At 39.2% G+C, this 27,755-nt stretch overlaps 1 protein-coding gene across 2 annotated transcripts in view; it reads left to right on the top strand.

Annotated features, from left to right (window-relative positions):
* The window catches only part of ZMYM2 (zinc finger MYM-type containing 2), a 70,252-nt gene that overhangs the window by 33,271 nt on the left and 9,226 nt on the right, over positions 1-27,755 (top strand). For both annotated transcript variants that reach the window (XM_080345629.1, XM_080345628.1), the window contains 10 exons: positions 9,396-9,568; positions 15,217-15,382; positions 16,311-16,345; positions 18,084-18,213; positions 18,373-18,488; positions 19,305-19,476; positions 21,105-21,212; positions 23,176-23,270; positions 25,588-25,756; positions 26,637-26,788. In XM_080345629.1, coding sequence (XP_080201755.1) covers positions 9,396-9,568; positions 15,217-15,382; positions 16,311-16,345; positions 18,084-18,213; positions 18,373-18,488; positions 19,305-19,476; positions 21,105-21,212; positions 23,176-23,270; positions 25,588-25,756; positions 26,637-26,788 — 1,316 coding nt within the window. The remainder of the gene's footprint in view (positions 1-9,395; positions 9,569-15,216; positions 15,383-16,310; positions 16,346-18,083; positions 18,214-18,372; positions 18,489-19,304; positions 19,477-21,104; positions 21,213-23,175; positions 23,271-25,587; positions 25,757-26,636; positions 26,789-27,755) is intronic.

Raw genomic sequence — 27,755 nt, 5'->3', positions numbered from 1 at the left:
TTGAGCATGCAATTATTCTTCACTAGAAGACAATGTATTACGATTTGAGAAAAAATTACCTAAGGTGCTCAGTCACAAAAGTTATTGGCGTTTTTGGAAGAAATTGAAGGGAACATAGTGGAAAATCTGAGGCGTGTATTTGTAAGAGAAGGCTCCTAGATAAGAAGTCCAACAAGTGTTGAAATTTCTGCAGAAGTGTTTATTTGTTCATATTCGAGGAAGCTGTTGGGAAAGTGTATATAAGATCAACCAAAAATACCCCTTGACTGCTTGTGCCTGCTTTGCTGGAGTAGTGAAGATGTCATAATTCCTCTGCTCATATTCTTCATACCTGAGGCTTTCTTACACATGCACATACATACGTATTTACACACAAACCCTGGCAGCCACATTAAGGTCTCTGGGATCAGTATTTCTGGGCAGTTTCATTCGAACTCTGTTTATTTATGTTTCTCTTGATATATTTAAAAATGTGCAGTGACCAGCTGAAACTTCCATTGCAATAGGAGGTAATTAGAACTGACTTATCATTCATGTGAAAGATGGTTTTCTGTTCTTTCATGGAATACAATGTGCTTTTTCTGTTTCTGTCCAAAACTCAGATGCTATGTGAAGGATGAACAACCTGAACAGGCTACTTGAAAGAGTTTAACTTGTTCCCCTGGTTTTGAGAATTGGAAATTAAACTGTCCTGGTGTTTTGCCACTAGCGTGTCTCATTCCAAAGTACCAGTATCTAAATTAAGTAAAATATATATTGTACATGCTAAAGCAAGAAGATCAGAGCTGCTTGTGGATTTTTATATACGTGTAGTTGCATGGGTGACAAATGAAGATAGGCTGTGCAAGTTTTTAATCCTGAGGAAACGTTCAAGTTACTGATTTTGGGTTGGTGGGGTATTGTGGTTTTTTCGTTGTTTGGGGTTTTTTTGTTTGTTGGTTGGAGTTTTTTGTGTTTTGGTGGTTTTGTTTCGGTTTGTGTTTTTAGCCTTTATATATATATATAGTTATAGATATATAGATATAGATAGACAGATATAGATAGATAGATATCATCTCACTTCTGAGGGTATAGAAGAACAAATCAGTCTTTGACAGCCCAGCAATGAAACTATTTTATGATGAGTATCACCATAGCTCTTTTACTTGTCGACTTCTTTTGCATTTAATTCATCTTTTTAAAACAACTAAATGTTATGATTTAAATAAGACAAGCTTTGTAATAATTTTAAAATGTAAATTCTAATAACACTGATTCATGTCCAGTAGTCTACTTCTTGGAAGGAGGAGGTCAGTAAGTTGTTAAGTACCTCAGTTATCTGATGCTTGAGCATTCCTTTCAAATGGATAATACAGATAAAGGACAGCTTTGACACCAGCATCTCTGCTGTCATCTTGATAGTATGCTAATAAGTGTCTGGGGAATCTGCAATTAAACTGAATGTAAACAGTGCTGACGTTTCATCTAAGTAGAGATAACCCCTTTTGCAATATTGTAGAACAAAAAAGTGGAAAAAGAAAATCAGGAAATTAAGTGTTTTTGGAACAGAGTATGTCTAGGAAAGACAATAGAATAATTTAGGTTGGAAAAAGACATTTAAGACCATCAAGTCCAACCATTATCCTAGCACTGACAAGTCTACTACTAAACCATGTCTGTAAGAACCTCATCTATACATCTTTTAATCACCGCCAGGAATGGTGACTCAACCACTTCCCTGGGCAGCCTGTTCCAATGCCTGACAACTCTTTCTGTGAAAATTTTTTCCTAATATCCAATCTAAACCTTCCCTGGCACAACTCGAGGCCATTTCCCCTTGTCCTATCACTTGCTACTTGTGAGAAGAGACCAACACCCTCCATACTACACCCTCCTTCCAGGTAGCTGTAGACAGCAAAAAGGTCTCCCTTCAGCCTCCTTTTCTCCAGGCTGAACAGCCCCAGTTCCCTCAGCTGCTCCTCATCACACTTGTGCTCCAGACCTCTCACCAGCTTTGTTGCCCTTCTCTGAACTCTCTCCAGCACCTCAATGTCTTTCCTGCAGTGAGGGGCCCAAAACTGAACACAGGATTCGAGGTGCAGCCTCACCAGTGCTGAGTACGAGGGGACGATCGCTGCCCTGGTCCTGCTGGCCACACTATTCCTGATACAAGCCAGGATACTGTTGGCCTTCTTGGCCACCTGGGCACACTGCTGGCTCATGTTCATCCAGCTGTCAAATCAACACCCCCAGGTCCTTTTCCATCAGACACTTTCCAGCCTCTCTTCCCTGAGCCTGTAACGGTGCCTGGGGTTGTTGTGACCCAAGTGCAGGACCCAGCACTTGGCCTTGTTGAACATCATACAATTGGCCTCAGCTCAACGATACAGCCTTTCCAGATCCCTCTGTATGGCCTTCCTACCCTCCAGCAGATCAACACTCCCACCCACTTTGGTGTCATATGCAGTTACTGAGGGTGCACTCAGTCCCCTTGTCCAGATCATTGATAAAGACATTAAACAGAACTGGCCCCAACATTGATTCCTGGGGAACACCACTTGTGACCGGCTGCCAACTGGATTTGACTCCATTCACCACAACTCTTTGGACTCAGCCATCCAGCCAGTTCTTTATCCAGCAAAGAATACACCCGTCCAAGCCATGAGCTGCCAGTTTCTCCAGGAGAATGCTGTGGGACAGTGTCAAAGGCTTTACTGAAGTCCAGGTAGACAATGTCCATAACCTTTCCCTCATCCACTAAGCAGGTCACCATGTCATAAAAGGGGATCAGGTTAGTCATGTAGGACCTGCCTTTCATAAACCGCCAGTGACTGGGCCTGATTCCTGGTTTTCCTGTATGCTGTGTGATGGCATTCAGGAGGATCTGCTCTATAACCTTCCCCTGCACCAAGGTCACACTGACAGGCCTGTAGTTCCCCGGATCCTCTTTCTTGTAGATGAGTGTCACATTTGCTAATCTCCAGTCAACTGGGACCTCCTGTTTGGCCAGGACTGCTGATAAATAATTGACAGTGGCTTGGTGGGCACTTCCACCATCTCCCTCAGTTAACTTCGGTGCATCCCATCTGGCCCCATAGGCTTGTGTGTCTAAGTGGTGTAGCAGGTCACTAGCTGTTTCCTCTTGGATTATGTGGGCTTCGTTCTGCTCCCTGTTTTCCAGCTCAGGGGGCTGGGTACCCAGAGAAAAATGGTATAAAACTGGTATAAACTGGTTAAAGACTGAGGAGAAGAAGATATTAAGTACCTCAGCCTTTTCTTCATCCTTGGTCACTATGTTTCCCTGCACATCCAATAAAGGATGGAGATTGTCCTTGGTCCTCCTTTAGTTTCCTAGTGTATTTATAGAAACGTTTTTGTGTTGTCTTTTACAGTAGTAGCCAGATTCGGCTCTCATTCGGCGTTGGCCCTTCTAATTTTCTCCGTGCATGACTTTGTGACATCTTTGTAGTCCTACTGAGTTCCCTGCTCCATCTTGCAGAGGTCATAAATTCTCCTTTTATTCCTGAGTTCCAGCCAAAGCTCTCTGTTCAGCCAGGCCAGTCTTCTTCCCGGCCAGCCTGTCTTTCAGCACATGGGGACAGCCTGCTCCTGCACCTCTAAGATTTCCTTCTTGAAGAGAGACTAGCTTTCCTGGGCTCCTTTGCCCTTCAGAGCTACCTTTCAAGGGACTCTGTCAACCAGGCTTCTAAGCAGACCGAAGTCTGCCCTCCAAAGTAGACTGCTGGTCCCTCTCCTCTCCAAAAATGAAAAACTCTATAATTTAATGATCCCTGTGCCCAAGACAGTCTCCAGCCATCACACCACTCACAAGTCCTTCTCTGTTCGCAAACAACAGGTCCAGCGTGGCACCCTCCCTAGTAGGCTCACTGACCAGCTGTGTCAGGAAGTTGTATTCCATGCACTCCAGGAGCCTCCTAGACTGTTTCCTCTCTGCTGTGTTGTATTTCCAGCAAACATCTGGTAAGTTGAAATCCCCCATGAGAACAAGGGCTGATGATCATGAGGCTTCTCCCAGCTGCGTCTAGGATTTCATCTGCCTCTTCGTCCTGGTTGGATTGTCTATAACAGACTCCTGCCATCTTATCTGCCTTGTTTGCCTTCCCTCTGATTCTGACCTATAAACACTCAACACTGTTACCATCATCAAGCTCTGAACAGTCAAACAGCTCCCTAACATACAGGGCTTCCCTGCTGGTTCTTCACTTAACAGGCTCCCTCGCTGCAGAAGTACCAAGTCAAAGCTCTTGGCGCTGCTGAAGGAAAGCAAAGATCCATGACTTCCAGACAAATGCACATGGAAGAGCTGGAGACTCAGTTCTTGTGGTATTCCACAACTAGGAATGTGTAGATGTAGTTTCCAATTAGTGCTTAGCAGATGCATATCTTCTGGAATGACTTGAAAATTTTGACTTGTTAACCCAGATTTTGATACTTCTGGCAGCATTCTTGTAGTTGAAAGCATCAAAAAATAAAACTATGCTGAGGAAGACATTGTATGTTTATCTTCCATCTATCTATAGAGGGACAATATTGATACTATTAAGTAACATCATTTGAACTTAAATTTGCGTACAGGTTGTGCTGAATCTGAGATTTTTTTTTTTTTTTTTTGTTCACAGAAAGCTAATTTCTAACATGGTAAAGACTGTCAAGCGAAACCGTGTGCATTGTCTGATTACAGTGATCCTTGTTAAATTTTTGTTCTTTGGTGTTAATTCCACTGTTGTGTCTTTGAAGAGGTTTGAGACAGTTTTTTAAGCAAAGACAGTGTTGGCTGTTGCAGGTAAGGGTTTATGACAACTTCAGGTGCTGAAATTAGGAACAGAAAAAGAAGGAAGTTTATAAAGATGCTTTTTATTAATCTGAAAGAATAATTAACTTGAAAAAAAATTAAGGACAAGCAGAAACCGAGTAACTGCATGGGAATAGGAGGGAAGAGAAGGGAAGGAGCTAATATCACCAAGTCACAGACTGTTAGGGATTGGAAAGGGACCTCAAAAGATCATCCAGTCCAATCCCCCTGCCGGAGCAGGAACACCCAGATGAGGTTACACAGGAAGGTGTCCAGGCGGGTTTTGAATGTCTCCAGAGTAGGAGACTCCACAACCCCCCTGGGCAGCCTGTTCCAGTGTCTGTCACCCTCACTGAGAAGAAGTTTCTTCTCATATTTAAGTGGAACCTTCTGTGTTCCAGTTTGCACCCATATTAGTATCCCAATATCAGAAAATATCAGGATAAACTGAGGATGTATAAAAGTTGAGTTGAACAATAATAGCAGGTTCTTAAGCAGAAGACAAGGAAGGAAGCAGGATACACAGCGTCTCTGTTACTCGGAGAGGATGGGGCCTATTTTAATGGTAATCTAAGCAAGACCCAAAATTGGATGCTTTTAATCTGTTTCCTTAAGGATAGTGATGTGTACTGTGAAGCCAGAGACACTGGATATAGGAATGTGGAAGAGGTAGCTGTTGCATTCAAATGAGTGCAGAGGGAGGCAACAAAAGGCAGCAGAGAAATGTGGACGGAACATAGCTCCACAAATCTTCAACACCTAGCTTGTGATGCTGCGGGCTTCTTGATACTACAGCCTTGTGATATGACAGGCCTGTTGTTACTCTTCTCTAGATGAAGTTGCTAAAGGATAATAGTTGAAGTTATTAATGACAGAACAGCAAGTCTTGTATGTAGCTTGAAGGAGGAGAAGGGTAGTCTAACACGTACAGCCTTTCAGAGGTAAAAAAACTAATCATTTTTAGGATGGAACAATTGAGTTCTGTGAAATATGTTTGTCGTAGTGGGGGTCGAGTGCATGCGCCACAATGTTGTACTCTGTCTGGCGTTGAGGACTTGGGAAGTGTTTTTAGTTCAGCATTCCTTTTTCACAGCTGCTTGATGTGTCAATGTACTGAAGATACCACAGTTCAGATAGATGCTGCCGGTGGAATAGAATCAGGTTCTTAGTGCTTTGCTTGCACCAAGTGTGCGGACAGCCAAGTGAAGCGCATTTCCTACCATGGGTCACTCTGCAGCTCTTGGGACTGCCGAGAGAAGGGAAGCTCACTTGACCTGGAACATGCCCGAAGTAAAGGTCTGGAGGAACTGCTCCCATGTTGTCCTGTCAGAACACCTCTGTTGCATTTGTTCAGATGCTTATCCTCTCTCTACAGTTCATGTGGGAAACCAAAGTTCAGGGCTGTTGGAAGGGGTTGGGTTTTGTGTTGGCTTTTGCCTGGAAACCAGAGTTCTAATAGTATAGCTAAGGATATGTTACATGGATTTAACAGATACTCAGCTACTTGTCTTTTTTCCTGGTTCAAATTTTGAGTTGAGATACGTCATCTGAAAATGTTCCTTAATGGTCTTTCCATGACAGTTGACTTGCAGGTTGGTCTACTCTTAGAACTTTGCTAAAGAACATAATTGCTTACCCGTGTAGCTTGAACCAAATGACCTGCACTTACATTTTTCTTCAAATTTATCAAGAGCTATTTTCTTGTAGAATCACTTCAAAGCACTAGGAATTTTCTTCTGGTCACACTGTAACTTGTGTGTCTGATGTTACAGGAGAAATCCCGAGGAGCTTAGGATTTTACTTGTATATTTTTGAACAAAATGTTAGGGCTGTCAGCTATTTGTCTTAGGCAGTGCTTATACTCATGAACCTCAAGTCCCTGGGGGAGTTAGACTGAGCAAACCCTCAGGATTTTAGTGTTGATGTTGGAAAGATAAGACAACCAGTGTTTTTTGTACTACTCATGCACAATGTACTGTCAGTTAAAGCCCACTTCTTGTCACATCTGCAAAGCCAGCATGGATGGTACTGCTCTGTTGATTCAAGATTTACATTATTAACTGTGAAGAGCAAATTATTTGAGCTCAGAATATGTTTTGCTAGAGGTAAATGCCTTTTCCATACTTCAAAGCAAGTCTCACTATTCCAATCAAAGCTATAGCGTTAGAATAAAAAGTTATATCCTGGATATGCACAGAATACCAAGGACCTAATTAAAACACATACTGAAAAAAGAAAGGTGTTTTGTTTTCCCTTTGTCTGAAGTGACAAGTTATTGAAGCAGCCCAATGTTCTGTGGTCAGGTGGATTAAGTTACATATCACAAGCACATTAAAAAGCATGAGACAAATCTGAAGAATTTTGCTCATGATGTTGTAGAAGGAAAAGCCTGTACTTCCATTTTGGAAATCTTCAGGGTTACAGGTATCTTCTGTCAACATCTAAGGTTTTATAAAGATGGATTTTCTGTCTTCTATAGAGGCCTTCTTCAGCAAGAAGCCTTGCAGTCAGTTATCTGTTAAAAAAACACCCATGTTCTTCAGGCATTTCGTCTTTTGGACTTTTTGTTTCCCTTTGCTTAATGTTCACTGCTTATTATTTTCCATGAGTCACAGCGAAGTGGGAGATGTTTGACTGTAGAATGGAAAATTTCTTACCTGATAAGTTTTTCTTAATGCAACAGCAGTATCTTCTTCAATTTTACTTCTGTAGTGTATCAGTCAAGAAAAATGTCAGTTTTGCCCATTCCTTTTTGTAGATTGTTTAGCCAGGTGCACGTGGCTTACCTGGTTGGTAGTAGAGCACTTCCACTGATCTGTGATCTTGAAAGATTGATGCAGCACTGAATGGCTCTTCTAAGGCACAGCCGAAGAGGAGGGTACATTTTGGTGCTGAGCTGTCACTGAATTGTAAAGCAACGGAAACAATCTGATGCCCTGTACAGTAACGAGAGATACAGACAGCAGGAAAAAATATTGCAAGAAATTTTCAGTGCTTTAATGGATACTTTTAACTAATAGCTTGCACACACTGATGTCTTCAGGATTGTTATTTCTTTCAGAGCATTGCATTTAACATCCAAATCAGTTGCGCTGTAAGGACGATTGCTTGAGTTGGCACTTCCATTCTCTTAGTAATTTTAAAAATTTTGTTGTTAATCAGATATATAACTAAAAAAAACCACCCCAGTTTAAAACAGAGTTATTACCTGCAGTATCTTATTTGTATGATATTTTATAATTGTATTGTTTAGACATTGCTAGCAAATTTAATTCGTTCGCAAACCTTATAGAATCACAAATGAAAACTCTTACTTTTGGAAGAAGCTGTCTGCTGCAGCTTCCACTTGCATTCTTGTGCGTTTAGTTATTTTAAAATACTGTCTCAGTTTTACATATGTGAAATTCTACCCTAATAGACAACAGCACAACTCACTGAATTAGATTTACTGAATACCTTATAATTATAGTATTTTTGTATTCTGTGTGCCAGAGGAAGTGCAGCATCTATGTTACGTATTGAGTTTCATAACTGTCTGTGTTAGACTATATGCCCAAGCAGCACGGGCCCTTGGAAGACTTGAGTTCTGGCCTTGGTGGTGCGGTGATATTTGGGAGAACATAAAAACAGGTGCAGTACCTTAGATGGAAGGTCTCTGTAGATGTTATCTCATCCCTCCAGTGTTTAATACAGACAGTTACTTCATCTTCTCATACTGTTCTCTTCTGTAAAATCAGCACAATTACAGAGATACGTGGTCGCTTAAATACATTTTGTTCTCAAAATAGCCTATCTAATAGCTGCAGCATTCCTATTTTAATGCATTTAATATGTTCGAAAATATTTTCTAATTTGCTTGAGGGAGGATCAGATTGTTGAAGAATATAGCTCTCATTATGGCAACCTTGAAATTGACTGCATAGCAAATGCAAAAAAAACCCCAAACCTCGTGTGAAAAGAAAAAATAAAAGATTCATTGAATACATATCCTACACAAAATTCATATGTAAACTCCTATCATTGCATAATTATCCTCAGTACTGATCATTGCTTACTTTATAGTTATATCTTTTAAGAAACTCTTCAGTTCTTAGGTCATCTTGTACCTTAGTGTTCTTAAAAATTAACGCATTGTCTCTAAGTGGTTTGTTATATTAATATGAATGAAAGTAGTAGTAGAAATAAGTTGATCCTTGAAGACAGGTGTATGTTTTAGTGGCTAGTGTTGTCTGTCGTAAAGTATCTTTTCATCATTGTCTAGCTATCTAGCATTCTGAGGATATGTCACTGAGCAATATAATTCCAAGTCAATGCTTTTGCATGGATCTATATGAAAAGAAAATCATGTGTTTTTTCTGATTGTTTATTCAGGGATTTTATAAGCACAGATTCAAGCATGATGTTTTGAAAAAGATGTAGATTTGTGCAGGAAAGGTATTCAGGTAACAATGTCTTGAAATATAGTCCATTATGCGACCTGAATTTGGCTGAAGCCCCAATTGTTAGCTGTTGTTTTATTAATTTAATTTTCAATATTTAATCTTAACTGTGCTATCTCTCTGTAAAAATTACTTTGTTCCTAATGTTTAAAATCTGTTTCCAGGCTGCAAGCTGCTTTATAAACAAGACTTTGCAAGACGGTTAGGACTGAGATGTGTTACTTGTAATTACTGCTCACAGCTGTGCAAAAAGGGAGCAACTAAGGAACTTGATGGTGTAGTGAGAGATTTCTGCAGTGAAGAGTGCTGTAAAAAATTTCAGGACTGGTACTACAAGGCAAGTAACTCAGAATTTTTGACGAGAGCTCCACAGTTAAAAAAACCAAAAATGCACATGTGAGGATATCTCAAGGACCGTGCAGCAAATATAGCTTACTTCAGCAAAGCATTTGCTACACAATAAGCAAATGTATTAATTTCATCATTTGAATTTTCTTAGAGCATCATTTCTACCATCTGATTTTATTAATTCATTTGGCAAGGAAGTCTTGTCACAGAAAACCAAGGAATTACTATGTATATTTGTTACTTTACAATTCCATTTTTTTCTCCTCAATTGATGCCATATTTTTCTTGTCAAAACCTCTTAAATGGGTATTCAGAATGTTGAAAACACTGTTAATAGCAACTGGATGAAACCTTGACTTGACTGATGATAAACTAGGTTAGCAGAATCTTTCTTGTTCCTGTTTTTGCCTCCTTTTTTGCCTTTTCCCTTCTCCCACAGTTTGAACTGCAGAGGCTTTGATTGTTCAGTATTCCCCAATGGAAAGGATGCCAAAGGGAAAAGCAAGACCAAATGGATTTCTAATAAAAGTTTAAATCCAACAGATGGCATCTGTTTCTAAATCTCTGGAAGCTTAACTACCTTGTGAAGCACAACCAGCAAAGAGTTCACATTAAGAGGTTTTTTGTTTTCATGTTTCGAAAGAAATAAAGGTGAAATTGGACTGGGTTTAACCTGCGATTAGTACCATGGATAAAATAGTTGATGTCTGGTGTGAACATCTTGGAAAGCTACACTGATAATCAAAACAAGAACTACACTGGTGGATGCAATTACAAAAAAAAAGACAGCACAAAATTCATCACCTTACCTGTGCACAGCCTGGAAGGCAATAAAAAGCTTGAAATGCTAGAGGGCTAGATACAAGTCCTGTAATTCAAGATGATCTACCTACTATAAAAGAGCCGAATCTGAAGACATATCTGATATTTTGGAATGGCTGGTTCCAGAATCGTTACAGCCAAACACTGTTAAGTCTTCATTTGGAATAATGTATGAGGGGTCCTGTTAGACATTCCTGAAATAAAACTACTGAAGACCACAATGAATTTCTTCTGTCTAATGTGAAAATAGGGTGACGAAGCTTGGCTGCCGAATTCTTAATCTCACTAAAATGTTAATATAATAATATTTAACCCATATGCCTTAAAACTTGGGGTATGAGGTGAAATTTAACCCTGCATTAAAAGTGCCTTCTGACAGAGGACGTAATAAAGCTTTGGTGTGCCTTAGAAATCTCTCACCAGTTCAGGAAAGAATATAGGCTGAGGGTGTGCATACCGAACTAGATTCATATGCTTAACCTTCTCTGGAAGCTTGTACTCTGAATCCGGTTTGAGAACCACTTGAAAACTCTGACTTCAGGTTATCCTCCTGATCCGTGGGATAAGGCAATAATTTGATTGGCCCATTAAGTTGCCGAAGAAATCATGTTGGTCCTGTAGTACAGGAAAGTTAGACATGATGCCATGAAAAGGCAATTTCATATAAACAGACTTGCTGGTAACTACTAATTTTTGATACTTTTGATGGTATTGAAGTGTTAGATATTTTTACTTTTTGAATCTTAACACTAGTTCCACTAACAAGCTTAAGTGATGTTGAATTGTTGTAATTTTTTTCTTTCCCAAATACTTCTTAAAGGCATTTCGTAATTCAATTCTGGTTATAAAAGTTTGGGTTTTATTACATAGGGAAGACATGTAATAATAGGTTTTGGGAAGTTGGGTATTTTGCTAAAATTGTCTCTTTGTTTTTTTCCATTACATCCTTTCTGGTAGCTTCTCGCTCTTTTATAAGTAGTCACCCCAGATACCTTGATTTGGTAGTGCATTGTTAGCTGATATTCTTACCTAGCCGTAAATAGGTAATGATGAGAATATAGGAAGACAAAATAGATATGGACCCCTCCCCAAATTTGTACTTCATTTGCTGTTTTGTCTGTTAGCTTCTTAAAAGAATAGTTACATATGTATGAGCTTTGTCTCATTTATGCAATGTCCACTGTTATTTTGGAGTTTTAATGAATGTATACGTGAAGAGAAATAAGCAGTAATAACCCAGTAATGTTTTAACACCAGCATTGTGTTCATTAAACAAGTGTTTGTCTCCATCTTCTTTGTCTACTTTTTTTTATAGACACATCTTTCTCATGTAGTATTATCTGGAAAACATCTTAACTTTTAAAAATAATTAAGTATTATAGGAGAGCTTCCCTAAATGCCAAAATTCTCTTCTCAAAAAGCCAGAAGAAGGTAGTGATAAAAGCACAACAGACTGTTACTTAGATGTATTAGAAGCACATCAGACTTACCTAAAAGTTTTCTTCAAACCTAATATGAGGAATTGAAATGTAAAAGAATATTTCAGTCCTAATGATCTGTTGGGTGACAGCTACAGTTACCAGTTGGTGCCAAGTTCTGAGGAAACTTCTACTCTATGGTGTCCATGCACCTCTAAGACAAGTAACATTTGTGTTGTCTTGAGGTTAGCTACCTAAGTTATTTGAGCTTCTTCTGTAAACTTCAAATACATGCCATGATTTGGATGTTTATCTGAAAAATGCCTGCAACATTTTGATATAAATATTTTAGTAACCTGATGCTTGATGGCAGTTTCAATCATTTGATGTTACTTACACTAGAACATTGAAAGTACCTTGAAAAAGAGTATACAGATCTGAGAACAGGATAGAAATCTGTTTCTTTAAATATACATTGTGAAACGTTGCTGAAAATACTACAGCTGACGTGTGCTTACAGGTGATTCGAGGTTACAGTGGAATACTGGTTGGACTGAGCAGGTACGTTGATGACTGTATATTCAGTGGAGGTCAGATGTGTTCCACAAAGACTTGAGGAGGAGATGGGAAACTAGAGTGTAAGGCATAGAAAAATGATTGTGGCTGGTGAGCCCAGAAAGCAGTGATGGTCAACAGTGGTAAAAGTTGAAACAGTGGAGCCAGCGTTAATCTAAATAGTAAAGGCAGCAAGACAACTTTGTGGAATTTCTGTTGTCCGAATTTAGCCATTGCATCGTTAGGCATCCCAATTTAAAACAGGTCCTGTTGCAGAACGGTTGATCTCCTTTCTCTTACAGTCACTCACTCTTGTAACATCTCTTGCTTCCTATTTATTGTGGATTGAACTCAGAATAGCCAGCTAAGATTAGGTCAGATTAATACCAGTCCAAACCACTGGAGAGCATTTAGGAATTGGTCATTGGAGGATTAAAAATATAAATAAAAGCCCCATATGTGAAAACTTTGTTTTTAAACCAGGTTTGGGGCAAACATAAGTGATTTATACTAATCACTATGCCCATTTGAACATGTTGAAGTTGGACCTGAGAAAATATTTGGACCAACAGTCACGAGTGGCAGAAGAGTTACATGCAATTGGTGCACAGAGATGGACTTTTGGAAACACAGAGGTAGAGCAGACTTGAAAGCAGATATTTTGGAGATTGAATCAACATATAGTGCCGGAAGGAAGGAAGGAGAGAAAAATCATTGTTACACTTTTGGTTTCAGTTAATTTCATGGTCAGGGAAGTGTGGAGAGCAAGCAGGTAGTAGGAGGCTTCAGTGCATGGAAGGGTATGTAGTATTGACTACAAGCATGAGTGCAGAATTATGGTGTAGTAAATGTAGAGATAAGTAGTGAAGCATCCTTATAAATGAATCCTGGACTTGCTAGGGAATCATCATTCCCATGTGGAAGTAAACCAAATTTTTTTCACCTCAATACCTTAGTAGCAGCCCAGGAGAGACAATAATACACTTATTCAAAGGCCTAAACAAAAGAGCAGAACCAGGAGAGGGAGAAAACAGTTGCAAGAAGGCTGTAGTTGCTGTATTTTGACGAGATTAATCACCGTCTTCTTTCTTTGAAGGAGAGGGAAAACGGAGCAGAGAATGGCGCATTGATAGTCAAGCAGTGTGCAGCAGGTCAGAATAGAGTGAATTATACTTTTTTTTTTTTCTACTGGTATTTCAGCCTTTTGCTGGCTTTGGAAGATGCATTTGCATTGAAGCTGTGAATTTGCAGTTTCCCTGAACTGATAAATCTAGGCTATTTTGTCAACACTCCACACTTCATCTTTTTCCCCACTTCTTTCCAAGAATACAACTTACTTGCTGTTTTGTCCCACTCTGCTGCAAAATGAACCATGGATCAGCATCAGCAGAAAGTCAAAGTGACAAACAGAACAGAACCGGAGGGAGGCTGGAGGTGATGTGGTGCTGCGGGGTCCCCAGGTACCGGTGGGTGCAGAAGCATCACTGCAGACCCTGCACGGACGAGGGGGACCAGATATACCTGCCCTTCCAGGGGCACCTGGTGATTAGTGTGGGGTCATCCTGAAAACACAGCTTTAATTGCTTTCAATTTAAAGCTGGCTATACTCTTAGAGCTGAGTCTCTCTCTGTAGCAGCTTAAATATTTGAAAGTTACAAGTGAGAGCTGAACTTCCTACATTGCCAGAGGATGGTGCTGCACTGTTCAAGTACAAAGAAGGAATTCAACGCTTAATTACTTTTAAACTTTGAATTAATTGGCCTGATCATACTTCTTTTTGAGTCGTGAGAACTACAGTTGGACTTTTTTTTTTTAGCCATCAGAGCCTCGTGAATAATTGCAATGTTGTGTATGGTTTTATGTATTAATGTTTTATGTTGCATACTATCATAATTTCCCTCTTCCTCTCTTGGCTATAATATCAGGTTGACTTATTTTTGATTCCCGAGCATCCATAAAGCTTTTATTTTTTTAAGGACTGCTTTAGAATGGAGGTTGCGAGCAATATCAAGGGGAGCAGCAGTGCTAACAATTCTTTGCTTACTTGAAGATCTTAAACTGGGGCTACCACTGTACAGATAATTTATAGTGTGGCTAGTTAAATTCAGTGGAATCTATTTTGGAGAAAAACAAAGTTTGTCTTAGTGATACCTCATGAAAATATCATGTAGGCTGGTGAAAGATGTGTTACTTAAATGTTTAGCTTGGGCTACAGAAGACTGAAGTTTTGAGTTTCGAGTTGTATGCTAACTAGATTTTGTGGAAACTTCTTTAGTTTGAGAGTATTGTTGTTTATGAACTAAATAATTGGAAACTTAAATTGTTGTTGAACTACTGAAATAATGAAAATATAAAAATTATTTACACTAAAGGGCTCTGATTTGATACCTAGAGAAGTGATTCTGTTATGACTTAAAACCCAAACTAAACTTTGGGGGGAAAAAACAACTCGTTCTCAGTTCAAGCGAGTCATTAATGAGCCTCAGTCACCTTTTGCTCTTGTTTTGCAAAATGCTTCAGGGAAATTAAAATTGATACACAGAATTCATTTTTTGCTGACTGTCTAGAAATGAGCAATTTTTAAAGACTTAGCAAAGACTTACTGAAACAAAGCAGATTCATTCTGCGTGTTAACCCCAGCAGACAGTTGAAAATAAAGTGGCAGATGTGCCTGTACACACAGGTTACAAGGCAGGGTAACTACCGTGGAGCCTACATGAGCGAGACTTAACTGTAGCAGTAATGATTCTTTAGTACTCTTAAAAACATAACCTTTTAAAATGTAGAAATAATTTTTTTCCAAGGCTTGTTTAAAAATGTCCAAATCTTCCTTTGCATTAAGGCTGCGCGATGTGACTGTTGTAAGTCTCAAGGAACTCTCAAAGAGAAAGTGCAGTGGCGTGGTGAGATGAAACACTTCTGTGATCAGCACTGTTTGCTCCGTTTCTACTGCCAACAAAACGAACCAAATCTCGCAACCCAAAAAGGACCCGAGAACTTACACTACGGTACGTGCTGCTCTATGGCTGCTAAATGGCAAACAAGATGCTTCCTTTAAATGAAAAATTTAAAGCTGCGTGAATTATTTATTTGTTGTAATAAACTGTGTTAGAGATTACCCTTTTTCCTTTATTATCAGAGACATCCTTGAGCTGCTTGCTATTTTTTATCTTAGCTCTTGGTTGCTTTTTCAAGAGCTGAAACATTGTCAGGTAATCAAACAGTTTTGAATTCACTTTTTAAAAAACAAATCTTTTTAGGTCAAGTGTAGTTTTCACGTCACATCATAATGGGGACAGAAAGTATTTTCCTCTTCCATTGTGCTCTGGTTTGTCATTACTTGCTCTGTGGAAACATTTCTTTTCAAAATGTGTTTTGGTCACAGAACAGATAAACGCACTGTGAATGAAAAAATAAATAAATTAAACGGAATTGAAATAAATTATATGGAACTAAATGAGAATGGAATGGAAGTATCTAGATAAAAGGAATATATATTTTTTTTTTCTTGTTGGCAATAGTACCATTTAAATTTGTTGATGGGAGCTGAATGCGTGTTTATGTGATTTACATGGCAAGTCAGGCAAAGTTCAAATAAATCATCTTTTTAATTAGTGTAATTATAGCAACACAACTTCTTTGTATGGCCATTTTAATATTTGAACGTTTTGGTCATTACTTTTCTGGAAGAGGCTGTATTCACATCTGGATAGAGCACTGATGTAGCGTTTGCCTTTGTGTGCAGTTCAATGTTGGAGTAGTGAGGTGCCTACAAATGCAAAGTCTTATGTGCATTTCTTTCCTGCGATACAGTACTAATCGGTGCCGTTAATTCAGTGTTATCCTAATGACATGTTGTCTGAATTGCTCACTGACGTTTTCTTTCATTCTGAAAAAGGGGAAGAAATTTCTAAAAATGTTTTCTTACGTTTTTAGATCAGGGCTGTCAAACCCCTCGAACAAAACTAACAGTAAGTACATCAATTTAATACATGTGTAACAGAATTAGATATATTTAAAATTTAAGAACGTGGTAGCTGAAGAGGATGTTATTAAAAAAAAAAACCAGTAACTTTGAATGTTTCTGGGCTAAATTTATGGAGTTGGTAGCTGTAATTAAATTTTTGGATGTTCGTATTTTGTCTTTTCAGCATCTTCTGGGAAATCAAATCATCAGCCATGTATTTTATGTCTATAGTCTATGAAAGTGTTGGTTAAAAGTTAATCCACAAACTATGTGCATTTTGTTCACATGTTTCGACTAATTAGGTGTATTTATTGAGTGTAGAAAGAGAAGAGAATTTCACTGGTCAGTTAAAATACTAAGGTTATATCTCAGCTTTGAAAGACTGAAAATAAAGCTGCGGCTCTTAACTTACAATTCCCAAGAGCAGAATAATTGGTGCTCAAGGTCTGGCTGACTTTGCAGGTGGCAGAGGAGGGAAGCGTAACCTTGTGCAGGTTTGTCTGGGCGGGTGGGATCACGAGTGGAGCAGCAGCCTTCCTTTGCAGTTCCACTTTTTGTCAGCCTGTCAAAAGTGTGGTGGTGGTGGTGGTGGGTTTTTTGGTTGGGTTTTTGGGGCTTTTTTTCAGTTAGCTTAGTGTATTTTGTTTGAAACTTAGGTTTGGTTTGGTTTGATTTGGTTTGTTTGTCACTTGGAAGATCTCAGAACTGCCTATTTTTCCATGAAAAAATTGACTCACCTTTTTAATGTGAATAGGCTTCTCCAAGGTAAATCCTAGATTTAAGTGGAATTATAAAATATATTAATGAAAAACACAGAAAATAAGATTGTTTAGTTAACTAGACATCAGACAAGCTAAACTGTCATATTGCTATTTTATGTTGAGTGATATTAATTCAGTCCATAAATGTTTAAAAATCATATAAAAGGTATGTGTGATACTATATTTTTTAATATATTTTACAAGTGCACTCCTCTGTGAAGTAGTCTACTGCTGTTCCTATGACTTGACTTTCTATATTTAAAAGGATATGTGGGACTAATCTTAGTACATATTACCAGACAAAAATGACAGCCTGTTTCTTAAATCAGGTTCTAAAACAGGGGCTAGGGGACAAAAACCATGTCTGGAACAAGAGGGTTTTACTTGTTGACTGTGGGGATGCAGTTGGAGCATTATATGATGTCCCCAAGTATTAGTTGTCACTATAGTAGAGCCAGCAGGGGGAGCTCGGAGTTCATACTTAAAAAAATTGTTTAGCAAGATTTCATTTAGGCATACATTTTTAAAAATATGATCTTTGGATTATAGCATAGTTCAAGAAGGTTAGACCTTGAGCCAAAAGTTTGCTGGTTTACTTATAGTGAATTCTTTTTACAGTTACAATTATTTTAAAGTTAGAGCTTACATGACACTTTCATTTAGACAAGAATGTTAAAAGAATATCTTAAGAGTATCGTAAATTTAAAAAAAATAAAAAAGAAAAAGAAAAAAAAGGCAAATGAGCCAGAAGTTGTTAATCAAAGGGGTAGCTCTGACTGTGCAAAATACAACTGTTCTGTTCCTGGCAGTGGCAGCTCATTGCTAGAAATGTAGAACAGCTTGCAATTAAAGAATAATATTTGGTGCTGTTATGAGCTTCCTGTTCAGTAGCTTTTATATGAAAAGTATCAACTGATAGATTAAATAAAGAACTTGAAATCAGTGTGGTGCAACAGCACGTTCTCTTTCATTTGTCCATAGGGCTCAGCACCGCCACCTTCTCCAACACCCAACAGAGAAATGAAGAACAAGGCAGTTCTTTGCAAGCCTTTGACAATGACAAAAGCCACATACTGTAAACCTCATATGCAGACAAAATCTTGTCAGACAGGTAACTCTTGAACTGTATTAATTTCTTCATTGCAAATTTTTTTAATGGTTACTGACTTGGAACATATTGCAAATATTCTGATTTTTTTCCCTAAACTGCAGGTGTAAATTATATTTAAGTACCTGGCAGTGTTTGCCTTTTTCTTTTTTCTTTTAATAGAAGATGATTGGAAAAAAGAATATGTCCCAGTGCCTATTCCTGTACCTGTCTACGTTCCAGTGCCTATGAACATGTATAGTCAAAATGTTCCTGTTCCTACAACAGTTCCTGTTCCTGTAAGTGAGACTTCGATTTTTAGATTGGCATCTGTTCACATCCGTGCCGTGTTGATTGTTGTTGTTCTGGCCCGTCTGAAGGGTTGCAGGATGCGGCAGCACCACTTGCTGACAAAGCATTAGAAATCCAACAGTGGCACTTAATTTCCTGATTGTTCCCTAGGACTTGCCTGCCTGCTTTCAGCAGCAAAGTCTTGTGCTGCTGAGCTTTTTAGAAACGATTCTGAGCGATACTTTTGAGTTTGCTAAATAAGCATAAACCAGCAAGGTTTGTTGTGGTAATGGGGAAACTGAAGGATTGTGCTGGGGAGGGATGGCTGAATGGGATAAACAGAAGGAAGAAAAGTAAAACAGAATGAACCTTGTACCAGTAAAAGAAAATATATGTAAGGTAAATTTGTTATCACTTACGTGCCAAATCTAATCCAAATGGTGGGGGAAAAAATGAATTCCTAAAGTTCCGTGTTTCACAAGCAGGCCACCAAACCAGGATGCTGATTTGTCTAAACTGTTACAGTCAGACAGGTTTGAAGCTCCAAAGTCCCTTCTCCCCTTACTTTGACTCTCGATATTTTGTCATATTTGATTTCATTCTGTATTTTCCTGCTTTCCCTTCTGTTCTCAGTCATTTATATTGAACTTTTTAACCTGTCAACATTCTTTTGTTAGCTCACACTGAAGTGATATGTTTCTAGTATGTATTAACTCTTGTCTTTTAGAAGAGGGATGTAGAGTTTGTTTCTGTGTTGACTGCTGTTCATGCTTTGTTGCAGCATTTTTTCTTTACTATCTCTCTCTTTTTCCCTGTCTGCATAGGTACCAGTTCCAGTTTTCTTGCCCACTACTCTGGATAGCAGTGAGAAAATCTTCGCAGCAATAGAAGAGCTGAGGGGAAAAGTGCCCTCGAATCCTCTGGAAACTGAGCTACTGAACTTGTCAGAGATGGTACCTGAATGTGATGGAAAAGCTGAAGCTTCTGATGTGGCTGGTGAGTTTCTTCCCGAGTTGTTGACTCTTTGGAGTTCTGGGGTTGTGTGTGTGAATCAAAAGAAGGGTTTGGGTTTTTATTTTTTTATTTTAAGGAAAGGTTGTTTAAGTACAACAATGCTATTATTGAGATATTATATTAAGTTGGAATCTTAATTATTTAAAGATCATCTTAGCACGTTTGAAATACAAAAAACTTTCTGAAGTCTGTTGTGTGACTTCAGTGTGCTGTACCTGACCTTTGTCTTTAAAACACAGTGATATCTGGGGTTGCACACAGGTTTTCTTCTCAGCATAAGTCAAACTAAGCCATACCAAATCCATTCTTACTCCCAGAAAAACTCAAGTCAAAAGTTTAGGGAAAGTGATCTCTGTAACTGTGTCTTACAGGTGTGAACACAACTTTTTCTGAACAAGGTGGGGTGTGACAGGGATCTGATCTCTTTGTAGTAACACGTTACTAGGCACATTTTTACATTGGATGTGAGGAAGTGGGGACTGTTAAAACTAAGAGAAATGTATGTTTCACAAGCGGACTGTGGTCAACAAAACCAGGTGACCTAATGATGCTTTGGCTCTTGATTGATCCTGATGGTCAAGTATCATCCCTTTGAAGACACTAGTGTGTCAGCTGATGGGTCATTGGAGTTGTGATGCTGGAATGACTTGTCATCCCACCAGCTCACCCAAAAGGAGACAACTGTCTGGAACAACTTTACAGCTGAAGATCAAAAAGTCTCGCATATGCTGTAAAGGTATTTTCACAGTGCACATAGATATTTTCACTTTGCCCCTCTTCCCTGGCTCTACCTGCCAAAATCCTCAAGTCTCTTCTGTATCTTCCCAGAAGAATTTGTCTTCTCTTGTAAAATCAAGAGTTTAAGGTTTTTCCATGACTCAGGTGAAATTTTGCATCTTTTTTCAAGCTCTTTCAACACATCTCAAAGGATGTTGGTAAATGACATGAGCTTACGCTTTAGACCAGTCGTGCTGCAGTGCCAGGAGGCTTATTGTTTTCCAAACTGTTGCCATTCCCTCACTAAAGCTGGACATTTCTGCTAGTGCTGCAGGGTTGTCATTTGCAGATCCTTGTTCTCTTTTCCTAAGTGCAGTTAGCTGAATGAGTAGATGTATGGGATCAGAGCTTGCTCGTTTGCAGAGAACTGAATTTGGAGAAGTTTCTCTTTGCCGGAAGTTTGAAAGAGGTCAGGCTTTTGTTTCTCTCTGCCTGCCGCCTTTGTTTGCTTTTGTAGCATCTCTTTCACAGATTTGAAAGTCTCTTCTGTTGCAGACAGAATTGTGTAGAAAAATAGATAGGTTTCTTGTGCTTGAGTTGGTTGATATGATCCAGATTCCAAAGTATTTGATTTTGTCTGTATGTATTTTGCTGGCTCATCTTAATGAAGGACAGATGGGCGAGTAAGTGTCTTTTCCGTTTGAAGGAAATTGGAGAAGTAAATCTGAGATCCCAAGAACAATGAAACCTGGGATGGTGATGAACAGAACAAACAGCTTCAGAACCACTCAGCTGCTAATGTTCTAAATCTGCCCTGTTTTGACTAATTCATGTGTTGGTTAAAATACAAGAGGTTTTTCTTTTTTAAAAATTTTATTTATTTTTATTCACAGGTGTGATAGTTGAGTCAAATCTACAAAACTCGGAAACAGAGGCACAGACGAACTTGCCCGATGTTCCATATGAACCAGACCTTGATATTGAAATAGACTTTCCGAGAGGTATTTTTAATGTCATTTTAATAAAATTTGTGAAATAGACATTGTGGGCAGCAGTTGTACTTTGATTCATCATCGTTTCAGAGAAACTCAATTTGACTGCAAGATCCACTTGACTGACTGTTAGGTAGAACTTTGTGCCCTTGCAAGACTGAGGACTTCTGAATGCATTCCTCCATCTTCATAGATACAGTATTTGAAACAGAATGTGAAGAAAAGGGGGTATTAACCTTTCACAAAAGAACTTGGCTGCATTGTTTGGTTTTGGACATGAATTTAGGAAAGATATTTTGGAGATTTAAAGATTCAGATGGCCTGTATCGTGGAAAACAGTGAATGCTTTCTTCAATCACCAGGTGCTTCCATGGCAAGTAAAATGATGGTTTAGAGCAGAAAAGACACAAGGGTAAATTTTCCAGTCAAGTTTGTTAGGAAATAGCAAACCAGTTATATTGTGCTCCACTTGTTACTTTTTAGTATCTCACTAATGTCCATAACTGTATTTGAGAAAAGGCAGAGTTACCTGAATTAGCAGGAAAACCACTACTTTGAGACATTTGTTGAAAGTAGGTTGTGGTTTTAGGTGTTACAGTTTCTACCACTCTCTACAGAATGCAGGCAGCAGTGTTTGTTTCCTTACATCATGTCCTAATCAATCCAAGATCCACAAAAGCTCCCAGCTCTAGCAAGTATCTGCCTTGACAGAGCTTCTCTTGGACACAGAACTCATACCTTCCCTGGCTAGCTTCTGTATCTGATGTTGAAAGTCTCCTTTTGCCTTGTGCCATAGATATCTGCACTAGATGTCCAGACTGAGTTTCTCAGTTTGCTGTATGTCTAATTCAAAGATCAAATCTGGGGTGTAATCTGACCTTAGTCTTGGGAAGTTTACTAGCAGGATGCATACTAGATTTTTTTTTAACCGTCTTTATAGGTGAGGCTTGGTACATGAGAAAGAAAAACTATGGGAGGAAAAAGGTCAAAATGGAATAGTAAATAATAGCAGTTTGTAATAGATATTGGTTACACTGAAGTGCTTCTGAGATGAGATTCTCTGTGGAAGCAGGAGAACTGATGTTCAGTCTAGGGCACAGTTCTTAGATCTTTGCATGTGAGTGCTGTTTTAGCTGGACCGGTTTGAATGGTGTCTTGAGTAGCAAGGTGGTGAAATCAGACTAACCACCAGAAGAGTATTCAGCTTTGAATAAAGGAATTGTTTGATAGTTAAATGAGGTATGAACCATCTGCAGCAAAGTAAAAAAAAAATTGGAACTTGCAACATGAAATCTATTCCTATGTTGTCTCATTCCACTGTGTTGCCTGAAATAGGTCCTTCAGCCTACCCCTGAAATGTTAAGTAAATGGTATTTTGAAATATTACTGTCTCTCTCTTTACCAAAATTACTGTAATCCATCATGACCTAGACCTCCACCACTTACATAAATACAGCCTACAACCAGCTTTTCTGAAAGAGTTTACATTCTGATTCTTAATGTTTTTAACCAGGTATAATGTGCTACATAAAATATAAATCATGAATAGAAATTATGGAAATACGTGGACATGTATTATATGCATATATTATAGTAAGATAATTTGTGTTTTTTCCACTCCTAGCTGCTTATTTTCACCATGGCTTAGACTTCTTCATAGTGAAGGCTGCCTAGGCAGGAAGAATTGTCTGAGGGTCCATAGTAAGAAATGCTGCCTTAGTGACTTGACATAGGGCTTGAAAATGTTCAGTATTGCATCCTTTACAATTTATTTAGAAATAAATGTTTTGATAGTTTCGCCTTACTTTCAAAATATGAATAGGTTTATTTCCTCTTTCTGAAATCTAGTTCTTGGCAATGTTTCATATATGTGCTTTTGCAGACCCCTTATGACATAAGGCGTATGTTAATGCACAATTATATAGTTGTCTTTCAAACCGGTATTATCAAGTTTCTGTTAATGTATTTTCAGCAACTGAGGAGCTTGATACAGAAAATGAATTTCTATTACCTCCTGTTTTTGGGGAAGAGTATGAGGAACAGCCAAGGCCTCGATCCAAAAAGAAGGTAATTTTGGTGTGGTGTTAAAAAACCTACAACCATGTAACATTCAAATGGGCAGAAATATGCCAGGTGATGTGTGTTTGTTTTTCTTCAGTTCTCATGCTGCTCTAAAACATGTTATTGCCTGTTCGTACCTAATACCCCATCTCTATGATGTAAATTGATATACTTCAAATAATAAAACTATTTCAGTCCTATCTGTTGCAGTTAACCGTTGGTTTAATAGGAGTGTCATTTTTAAATTCTGACCCCACTTTGCTTCATGTTGGTAGAACTGTTGATATAACGTGCTGGTGTTTATATACTTGTTGTGATCGCAGTAATCCTTTCCTACCTTCTGCTCTGAAGAAAACTTTCTTGGTTTAATTTGATAGCAAAATGGAAGTGTGTTGGTATTACCATGGCTTATAATGGGAGTCATAACATCTGATGCATAAAATGGTTAAAAAAATCCTCTTTTTCATGTGCTTTTGAGTTTCTCAGGTTTTATTTTCAGTCAAAAAAATCTAAGTTTAGGCATTGCAAGTAAAATAGTCATGTTCTTTTATTTAGAAGAAAACTGACAGGAAATAGTGTTTCTGGTGCCTGGCACAAAGCTCAAGTGGTTTTGTTGCAATAACTGCTGTAGATATCACAGCTTTAAAAAAAACAGGCAACTTCTAATAAGAGTTCCTAAAAATAAATGTGCCTTTCTAATTTTAAATTTGGAGTATAACTGTTGGTATTATCTGCATATCCCCTGCTGGACATGCTTTAACTGGAGACCAGTGCTGGCTTTTCCATAGATGACTTCAGCTGAGCCTAAAAGTTGACATTTGGACATAATTTGTAGCAATTTTAACTTCCTGCATGTTCACACGAAGAAATCCTGTAGATGCACTGAATTATTTGGTACATCATGTGTTTGTTGTCTAATATGATATAGGCACTACAGAAATTCCATTTTCAGAAAATATTCTGCATTAGGAACCAGTTTGCAAGATGTATTAGAAATATCTGTGAGCTTAAGTAAACACTGTTCTCAGAAGGGTGTTTAACACAGAATCTGCCACCTGCTGAATGAATCACAGAATCACAGAATCGACTGGGTTGGAAAAGACCTCAGAGATCATCGAGTCCAACCCTTGGTCCAACTCTAGTCCGTTCATTAGATCATGGCACTAAGTGCCATGTCCAATCTGAGTTTAAAAACCTCCAGGGACGGCGAGTCCACCACCTCCCTGGGCAGGCCGTTCCAATGCCTGACCACTCTCTCTGTAAAGAATTTCTTCCTAATATCCAGCCTAAATTTCCCCTGGCAGAGTTTAAGCCCATGCCTCCTTGTCCTATTGCTGACTGCCTGGGAGAAGAGACCAATCCCCACCTGGCTATAACTTCCCTTCAGGTAGTTATAGAGAGTGATGAGGTCACCTCTAAGCCTCCTCTTCTCCAGACTAAACAAGCCCAGCTCCCTCAGCCTCTCCCCATAGGTCTTATGTTCAAGTCCCTTCACCAGTCGTGTGGCTCTTCTCTGGACCCGCTCCAGCACTTCAATGTCTTTCCTGAACTGAGGGGCCCAGAACTGAACACAATACTCCAGGTGTGGCCTCCCCAATGCAGAGTACAGGGGAAGGATCACTGCCCTTGTCCTACTGACCACACTATTCTTGATACAGGACAGGATACCATTGGCCTTCTTGGCCACCTGGGCACACTGTTGGCTCATGTTGAGCTTCCTGTCAATTAGTACCCCCAGGTCCCTTTCTGCCTGACTGCTCTCCAGCCACTCTGCACCCAGCCTGGAGCGCTACAGGGGGTTGTTGTGACCAAAGTGCAGCACCCGGCACTTGGCCTTATTGAACTTCATCCCATTGGAATCAGCCCATTTTTCCAGTCTATCCAGATTCCTCTGCAGAGCCCCCCTGCCTTCCAGCAGGTCAACACTCCCTCCCAACTTGGTGTCATCAGCAAATTTGCTGATGATGGTCTCAATCCCCTCATCTAAATCGTCAGTAAAGATATTAAACAGGACTGGACCCAACACTGACCCCTGGGGAACACCACTAGTGACTGGCCGCCAGCTGGATGCAGCCCCATTCACCAGCACTCTCTGGGCCCGGCCCTCCAGCCAGTTCTTAACCCAGCGTAGAGTGCACTTGTCCAAGCCACGGGCTACCAGCTTTTGCAGGAGTATATTATGGGAGACAGTGTCGAAGGCCTTGAGTGTATTTCTTAACACTGAAACTTGGTAGTTTGGCCGGCAGCTCCCTTGCTCTGCCCAGGTTCTGCGACATTGCCGTCAGCAGCTGTCACAGCGTTAACCACTGTTCTTCGCTGGCAGGGGGTGAAGAGGAAAGCGGTGTCAGAATACCAGTCCCACGATGACAGCTCTGAAAACTCAGAGTGTAGTTTTCCATTCAAATATGCATACGGTGTAAATGCATGGAAGCACTGGGTAAAGTCTCGACGTTTAGATGAACAACTGCCAGAACTAGAGGAACTGAAATCAAGTAAGTACTTCCAAAAATCTAGCGTTCAGATTTGTATTTGGTAGGCAGAATTGCTATAGTCATCTGATTTTCAGCTGGAATTTTTAATAGAAGCTTTCACATGTCCATAATGTTTCCACAACAACTGGGATTGTTTCACCACAGAGTCACCAAGCTCTTTTTTTCCTAAAGAATTTTTCCCTACTTAGTTCAAAATGCTGCATCTCACAGGCAGGCCAGGGCAGCACCTTCCTGGCTCTTCTGACTTTCCGCCACCATTTTGATTTTTTGTTTGCATCCTGTTTTTTCCTGATGCTCTAACTCACCTTGGAGTTCACAGCTTTTCTGGACTTCTAAATTGCAAGGGAGGGGCAACCTTCTCTTTGTCCTGGATAGAGATCTCCATTTGAAACAGGTATCACCTGGCTGTGGAGCTCAGACACGAGGTGACATTCGCTCCCATGGAGCTGCCCTTTCTGCAGCGCTTCTCTGTGGGAACATTTGCACAGTGAGGGAAAAGGGCCATTGCTTCTGCTCCTGCTGTTATTCAGCTCCCACGTGCATCTCAGCACTGTGGTGGTGTGCTGTTGGATCTTCAGAAGTTGCCATTTCTCCCTCTACAGCACTGTCTTCACTTCAGCATCTTGGGCCACTTGGGTGTCATCCTCAGCTGTGCGTGACAGTACATTCATCATTGGGTGATACTGCATTTGGTTTATTAGACTTTAGTCACCTTGTTTATTTTAATAGACTAACATTTGTACTACTTAGTACATTCAGGCCTGTTTATTCATTATTGTATCAAGCTGTTTTCCTGCTTTCCAAACCAAAAATAACCCATCCCACCCTCACTGTGTAATAATTCTGTCGTATAATGTAGCATTTTTTCTCTATTTTGCAGCAAAGTCTGTGAAATTAAAGGAAGATCTATTATCACATACTTCAGCTGAGTTAAACTATGGGTTGACACATTTTGTCAATGAAATCCGAAGGCCAAATGGAGAGAACTATGCACCTGACAGCATCTATTATCTGTGTCTTGGGATTCAGGAGGTTAGTCGAGGCTGTAGAGATGGGAAGCAGAGCTGCTTGTTCGACTGTAATCCATTTCAGTGGAAGAATGGGGATAATGTGGATTTATTGGCTAGGAGCTATTCTTGATATGATCACTATGATTTGGAACACAGAGAGGCTGCTGTGAAAATGACATTGTAGAAAGCTGTCTGTACAGAAAATGAGTTTGCAGACCCATCCTGAAAACTCAAATGTAAACTTGGTATAGTTTAGTCATTTTAAGCTTCTTGCTGGGTTAAAGCAAGGTATTTGCAGTATAAAATGGCATAGTTTTTCCAAACGCAGTGCTTCAGTTTGCTTAAGATGGTTAAATGTAAAAACAGAATGAAACCAAGCATGATCTCTAAATGTTTCACTAATTCGATTACTTAGGATATAGTGGAAACAAGCTATTTGGAGTGTCTTTTGGGGAGAGTCTAATTTACTAAATATTGCAGACTGGCCAGACAGGCTTTTTTGTAGAGTGCAGGCAGCTCTCCTCTATTGACTGACTTACACACACACCCTGCCCTCAAATTGCAGTTACATTGTATTTCGAAGATTAAGGGAGTCAGTTTAGATGTATCCAATGTGAAGACAACAACATATCACTAGATAATTAAAAAAACTATTGCACAGCTTATCTTTTAATTAGAAGATGTCTTAATCCTTGATACATGAGGCAAATCATAGATAAAAGAAGCAGTGTTCAGAGCTTAGAACACAGAAAATTTCATTTAAATTAAAAGGCAATAAAAATGCTTATGATATGGAAAGCAAGCTGTTCACAGGCTTTGCAATCTTGCTTAAACTGTTTTCTACTTGAGGCAGAGGACTTGAATCAAATAACAATTTTAAAATCGAAGTATTTTAAAAACAGTTAGTACTGCCAGTAATTTTTCTGTATGGCAAGTATGCAAAATTAAGGAGTTAGTTGATATCTTTACCTCCTGGTTGAATTTGAGAA

The sequence above is a fragment of the Nesoenas mayeri genome, assembly GCF_963082525.1.
Source record: "Nesoenas mayeri genome assembly, chromosome: 1".
Classification (NCBI taxonomy): domain Eukaryota; kingdom Metazoa; phylum Chordata; class Aves; order Columbiformes; family Columbidae; genus Nesoenas; species Nesoenas mayeri.
This window is presented reverse-complemented; position numbering and strand designations above follow the sequence as displayed.